The sequence below is a fragment of the Carassius gibelio genome, chromosome A12 (assembly GCF_023724105.1).
Source record: "Carassius gibelio isolate Cgi1373 ecotype wild population from Czech Republic chromosome A12, carGib1.2-hapl.c, whole genome shotgun sequence".
NCBI lineage: Eukaryota > Metazoa > Chordata > Actinopteri > Cypriniformes > Cyprinidae > Carassius > Carassius gibelio.
In genome coordinates this window covers 10,099,556-10,107,055 of record NC_068382.1, presented here as the reverse complement: position 1 = coordinate 10,107,055, position 7,500 = coordinate 10,099,556, and the positions used below count along the sequence as shown (strand labels likewise).

General features: G+C 32.9%; 1 protein-coding gene across 1 annotated transcript in view; it reads left to right on the top strand.

Moving 5' to 3' along the window:
- The window catches only part of LOC128025726 (arf-GAP with dual PH domain-containing protein 1-like), a 17,159-nt gene extending 10,252 nt beyond the window's left edge, over positions 1 to 6,907 (top strand). The window contains exons 7-11 of the mRNA XM_052612259.1: positions 1,966 to 2,049; positions 3,169 to 3,231; positions 3,480 to 3,551; positions 5,222 to 5,450; positions 5,524 to 6,907. Coding sequence (XP_052468219.1) covers positions 1,966 to 2,049; positions 3,169 to 3,231; positions 3,480 to 3,551; positions 5,222 to 5,450; positions 5,524 to 5,552 — 477 coding nt within the window. The 3' untranslated portion in view covers positions 5,553 to 6,907. The remainder of the gene's footprint in view (positions 1 to 1,965; positions 2,050 to 3,168; positions 3,232 to 3,479; positions 3,552 to 5,221; positions 5,451 to 5,523) is intronic.
- The last annotated feature ends 593 nt before the right edge of the window (positions 6,908 to 7,500 follow it).

Below are 7,500 nucleotides of genomic sequence, written 5' to 3'. Positions count from 1 at the left end.
AATATCGGCGGTACAGAGCCGAACTGAATACGGTAGCTTTTTCTACTGTGTGCAGGACCCATTGAAATACATTTGGCAGTAGTTTTCACGCTGCTAAATAATCTACTAAGGGAATCAGTCTCTCGAGACTGACCTCTGGTGTAATAGGCCCCCGCAGGGGCAGCGAGCGTCTCAGCCCCGCTACGCGCACGGGCGGAAAATACTGAGAATGATGCTCGCTGGGGACCGCTGCGCCCTGGAACACTGGCAGGGTTGGCAGACCGGCCCCCAGAGGGTACTGAATTTAATTCCTCAGAATTAATCCAGTTAACCAATCAGATGAGTAAAGACGGTCTGGATTTGGTAAGATTTACATGAAAACTGAAAATGATGTAGTACACGCGCTGCCTCGGCAGCACGCTTAGTCACACAAACAATATTAATCTCCTCGGAGATAAGTAGCTGCAGCTGCGAGTTCACAGAGGGGGAAGGAACCGCTTTGCGTGCTTCCAAACCTCGAGATGAACTCTAAATCTAGGGAATACGGGTGGAGATAGGCAGAGCCGTCTTCGCCCCTTCCTTAGATATGCGAGAAGCACAATCAGCCCCCTTATTTTTATTTTTATTTCGAGAGCTGGCTGCGTGAGCTGCGCTCCTCATTAATGCTGCTCGTTACACAGTTAGGCATACTGTGTTTGTGAAACTGATGCTTGTGTAACTGTTTGTCTGTGCAACTGATGTTTATGCAGCTTATGTTTGTGCAACTGCGAGCTCATCGACGCCCTCCGTTTTAATCTCCTCGGAGAAAAAAAGGCGGTGCGTCACGGCCGTCACTCGGGGGGAAGGACTGTAGCACTCGGGCTTCTGCACCCGGAGATCGGGCAGATCTGGAGGGTGAGGTAGGAGATAGGGACACGCCCGTCTCCCTACCCTCCAGCAGATCTTATCTGCGAACCCAGCGAGTGCAGGCGGCGCTCCGCCTCGGCGAAAGCAGGACCGACACCGCGAGGAACGCTGGCGAAGACTCCCCCTCGAGAGAGTCCTCCGGGATCGAAGCGTCCACACTGGCTTGTACCAGTGCAGGCAGTCTGCTCCCTCAAGAGCCGAAACAGCGTGCCTCAATCCCAGGCAGACCACACACAGACCGTGTATTCTCACTCGTGATGAACACACAATCTGAAACGCGATCTGGATTCGCCTTTCAGATGTCTCGTCTTAGCTTTGCTCTTTGACTAATGCTTACTTTTTGAGGAGCTAATAGTGACAAACAACAATAAATAAGACTGACAAGACAGAATGACATGCACACACAGAGCGCTTGCTGAAAATGCAGAAGCTGAAGCCAGCTGTGCGGCTCGTGCCTTTATAGCTTCCTGGTCGCTTACGTCACCTCGCCCGAGACGTCACACTCTTCTATAAGACAGATTAGATAGAGATAGAGACGCTCATGCTAAACGCGTTCCCCAAAGCGTTTCGACGCAGCGTCTCGTTCCCTCGAGGAACTAGGGTTACATACGTAACCTAGAGACGTTTACCCATATCTTACTTTTATTGTTAACTGTTACCAACTGGAATAATGGTGCATCCTTCACAGGGTTCATAGAGGGAACTCAGATTAAAACTGAATTGAACTTTAAAACCATAAAAATAAAGAAGTAATCAGATGTGTGTAAACTGTGTGTGCTGGAGCAGATGATGTTCTGCTGTGTTGGTCAATATAACACTTCCAGCACAAACATCAGGGGTTTGAGCTCTAAAAACACTCTTCCTCTTTCACCACACGCTGCGCTTCATCATGCAGACGAGCATTTATCGTTCCTCAGAACCTGACACTAATCACATCTCGAGATATAAAGAGGAAGAGTGAGAGCTTAATCTACTGAAGGTGTTCAGAAGAGATGGAGAGATATGTTCATGTGTGGAGCTCAAACTGAAGTGTGAAGTGTGCGTGTGTGTGTGTGTGTGTGTGTGTGTGTGTGTGTGCAGGAAATGGTGGACTGGTTCATGGCGATCCGAGCAGCCCGCTTTCATTACCAGAAGGTGGCATTTCCCGGAGCTAATGATGAGGACGTATGTGAATCACATTTCTTCCAGCAACTCACACATAAAAATGAGTTATGAGTTATTGTGAACATTTTCTTCTTCTGCATTTTAATCTTGTTAAAAACAAATACAATTTAGTTAAACAGCAGAGAATAATAGTAAAAAAAAAAACATTTTCAGAGAATACACTAGCAGTCAAAAGTTTTTGAATATTAAGATTTTTTATGTTTTTTAAAAGACATCTCTTCTGCTCAGCAAGCCTGCTTTTTATATCAGAAATACAGAAAAAAACAGTAATATTCTGAAATATTTTACTGTTTAAAATCATTTGTTTTCTGTGTGAATCTGTGTTAAAGTGTAATGTATTTCTGTGATGCTCCGCTGTATTTCCAGCATCATTCCTCCAGTCTTCAGTGTCACATGATCTTCAGAAATCAGAATAATATGATGATTTACTGCTCAAGAAACATTTTTGATTATTATCAATATTTAAAACATTTGAGTAAAAAATCCAAATATCAGCATTTATCTGAAACTAAAAGCTTTTGTAACACACTCTACCATTCAAAAGCTTGGAGTCAGTATAATATGTATTTTTTTATTTTTTGGGAAATAAATTATAAAAAACAATACTTTTATTTAGCAAGAATGCTTTAAATTGATCAAAAGCGATGATAAAGAAATGTATAATGTTGCAAAAGATTTCTATTTCAGATAAACGGTAATTCACACAGAAAACAGCTGTTTTAAATTGTAATAATATTTCACAATTTTTATTGTTTTTATTTATTATAAAATAAATGTAGCCTGGATGAACCGAAGAGACTTCTTTAGAAACATTCAAAAACTTTTGACTGATTTTAAAGCTTTAGAATTGTTTTAAAGCACACTTTTAACTATTTTAATACGGATAACTATAGAAAACTATGGTAAACTTGACTTGAAGCCTTTATCTATAATGCATTATGAAATTATTTTTATTGCATTAATTGTGCCTAGTATTGCATCTTATACATTTGTTAAAGCTGATATAGAATAAAGGATTGATTATGAACATGTTTAATATCTGTGCATGTTTAAAGAGCATCCAAACGGTGCTGTATTATTGATATGTTTTTTTGTTGTCTGTGTTTGGTTTTGGTGTAGCTGGTGCCCAGACTGACCAGGAACTTCATGAAGGAGGGCTTCATGGAGAAAACAGGCCCAAGGGTGCGTGTCTGCTTCAGCACACATTCAGAAAAGAGAGGAAGTCCATCATATCATGCGAGTTTTCTTCATGCAGGATAAATCATTGGAAGTGAAATCAATGATTCAGATGCTTTTCTGTGTTTATTTGGTAAGATAAGGTCCAGTCAGCTGGTCATCTTCACAACATCGAGTCCTCAGGGATGATACTGACCTGCTGACTGGACATCATCTCTTCACACTGATTCATGCTGGAGTCCTCTCTCTTTTAGCACACGGAGGGCTTTAAGAAAAGATGGTTCACCATGGATGATAGGAGACTGATGTACTTTAAAGATCCTTTGGTGAGCACAAGTTCATATTTAGTCGTTTTTTTATTTTATGTAAAATGTCATTTATTTGTATTTTTATTATAATAGTACATGTTAAATATAGTACAACATGTTACATACGGTATAATAAAATATCGTTTTCATTATATTATATTATTATATTACTATATTAGTACATTAAATAATAAAATCTGATCATATTAATATTTTCAATAATTTTCAATATCATCTTTATTAAATAAAATGTTATATCCTATAATTATTTTTGTAAACTTTTTTATTATGTTGATAATATAACTATTATATAATATGTAGTACTACATTATATATATATATATATATATATATATATATATATATATATATATATATATATATATATTATAATGGAATATAATAAAATAAAAAAAATATTTATTTACATTTATATTTTCTCTTATTGTTAATACATTATATAATATTAGTATATTAGATTTTGTACTACATAAAATATATATTTAAATTATATAATTATAAAATATAATATAAGGAAAAATGTAAATACTTGTATAAATATATTTATTTAATTATTTATTTATTATATTTGATTCTCTTTTATTTAATTACATTACATTGTATATTAATTACTTATTAGTTAATGTTACATAAAGTATGATCAAATAGAATTTTAGTAAAATATAATATTCTATCATTTATTTGTGTTTTTCATATTGTATTAGATTAGATTAGATTGATCATATAATTCAATATAATACAATATAAATTATTGATTTATTTTATTCGATTATTTTATATTAGTATGTGACATGTAGTACTACATTTAACACAAAAAAAATAGAATATAATGAAAATAAAAATGAAAATAAAATAGATTATTTTAAATATTTTATGTTATATTTTACTACTATATTAGTATGTTAAATCTAGTAGTATATTTATAATATTCTTATGCAAAATAATGAAATTTAAACTAATATTTTTATAAATATAAATATAAATATAAATATAAATATAAATATAAATAAATATATATATATATATATATATATATATATATATATATATATATATATATATATATATATATATATATATATATTAAAATTGTATTTAAGGTTTTATATTATATTATATTATATTATATTAGTATATTCGATTTTGTACTACAATTAAAAAATGTAAATACTTGTATAAATATATTTATTTAAATTTATTTAACTAATATATTATAATATTAATATAACTTACATTATATATTATTTAGTTATTTATTAGTTAATGTTACATTAATTTGAGTAAAATATAATATTCTATCATTTATGTTTTTTTTTATATTGTATTAGATTAGATTAGATCATATAATTTAATATATAATACAATATCAATTACTGATTTATTTTATTAGGTTATCTTAAATTAGTAGGCGACATGTAGTACTACATGTAAAATAAAAACATGTAATAAAATATAATAAAAAAAAAATAAAAAAAAATTATTTTAAATATTATTATATTATATTTTACTACTATATTAGTATATGTTATATATAGTAGTATATTTATCATATACTTATGCAACGTAAAGAAATATAATCTAATATTTTTATGCATATATTTAATTTTTTTAATTGTTATATTACATTACATTACATTGCATTGCATTGCATTATTTCCCTGTGATAGGATGCGTACGCACGCGGCGAGGTGTTCATCGGCAGTAAGGAGAACAGGTACACCGTGGTCTCTGGGCTTCCGGCCTCGATCCAGGGATACCACTGGAAGTACGGGATCACCATTGGAACGCCGGACAGGAAGTTCCTGTTTGCTTGTGAGACCGAGGCGGAGCAGAAGGACTGGATCGCAGCCTTTCAGAGAGTCGTCAACCGTCCCATGATGCCGCAGGAGTACGCAGGTACAGAAACACACCGAAACAATAGAAAGAAACGCATCGGCGTCGACTGACTGCATTCGCTTTCTCTCTGCAGTCGAGGCTCATTTCAAGCACAAGCCTTGATGCTGTCTGTGAAGCAGGAGCGACGGACTGGACAGTGTCTCGTGAAGCGAGCCTTCCTCTCTTGACCTAGCACTGACCGGACTGTGCTGAACACGGCTTCATCGTGAGGCTCGTCTAGAACCACAGCAGCGTCAGCCGAGCTACTGTATAAACATGGCATGTGAATGATGTAACATAACATTTAATCACAAGTACTACACACCACAGTGCGTTTCGACTGATGTTATTTACTGGACTTTGAGTCTTAGTGGATCCTCAGACACTACACAGGGGGACTTTCTGATCATCTGGAGCTTTCCTTCACAGTTCTTGATCATTTACTACTTCTGCTGTCTGTATGTCTGATGATCTGTACACATCAGAAACACACTTCTTGATTCCTCCTCCTCCACTAGGTGGAAGCACATCACAGATCAAGATGCATGCGCTCATCACGGTTTCTTTTTATGCAGAATAGGGTTGATATTAGCCATAAACTGATATATCGGCCGATATTTGGCCATTTTGAGATTATCGGCTGAAAACCAAGTTCCCTTGAATGAATGCGACTAGTGAGAGTTCTCCTTATCTTAGTCTATAGACACACTATATTTAAGCCTAAATGTAAGATTTACTGTATGCATTTGAATTGCATATAAAATTAGGATTTTATACAGGTTTAGCATTAACAAACCTAATAGACTTAAGGTGATGCATATCTGTCAGTCATACATACATTTAAATTCTGTGATGTGTTTATAACCAGGTTTATATATTTATTAATAAATCCAATTCGTTTAAATAGCTTAACTGCATAAATGTGATTGAATTCACAAATGTATGCATATTACAATAAATTGCATTTCGAAAGAGCTGCTTAATTAAATTAAATAAAAAAGATGCAAATATTTATTAATAAACTATGATTTTTGCATTCAGAAATCCGACCTGAACTGACAAATACAGAATGCATCACATTTGTTTATTTTTTTTCTGCACTTCAAATACATAAATACTACATTTAGGTCTAAATATTTTGATGCAAACTAAGCATCTATGTAATTATATATATGTGTAATTATTAAATTGCATTGTGTATGTATGATTCTTGATTTCAGCCAGACTGCATCTGTTGAAGAATGCATTAGAATATTCTACAGATTTGAGGATATGGATATGAATGGTGTAATAATCACAGGCTGTCTCCTTCAGGTTATGATGCTATTCAGCTGTTTTTCTTCCGATTTGTTTCAGATAAGAGTTAGTGAATGTTCACCAACAAACACGTATCATGGTGGTATTACCACAGGTTTGTTTTTGGGGACTTAGATAATGTACCGTACATTATCAGCTTTAATAAATAAGTGCACATGAAATATTGATTTGAGATGAAATTATTTTCTTTTGTGATTGACCAAAATAAGAATGGGTTTGTTAAACATTTGTTAGTTGAAGCTAAAGTAACTGAAATTGAATACAACAAACGTATTTATTTATATTTTGATTAAGATTAATTGTATTCTTTTTATTTTATTTTAATATTTTATTATTAGCCTTTAAATTATTGTTACATATAATTAATAAAATATATTATTATATATCTGAGATTTTACTTGATTTATTTTAGCTTTTTACAAAGTAATATAATGTGTATAAAAACAAAATGTAATACAGAAAATATATAAAAAAAAACTAACAAAAAATGACTAAAAAAATACAAAAAATAAACTCAAAATAAAACAGAAAATACATAAATAAATAAAAAATTACTTAAACTTTCAAATTAAAATAAAATACATAAATAAAAACTTCAGCATTATCTCAATATAATATATGACCATACACTGAACAAAATTATAAATGCAACACTTTTGTTTTTGTCCCCATTTTTCATGAGCTGAACTCAAAGATCTATTTACACAAAGGTTTATTTCTCTCAAATATTGTTCACAAATCTGTCTAAATCTGT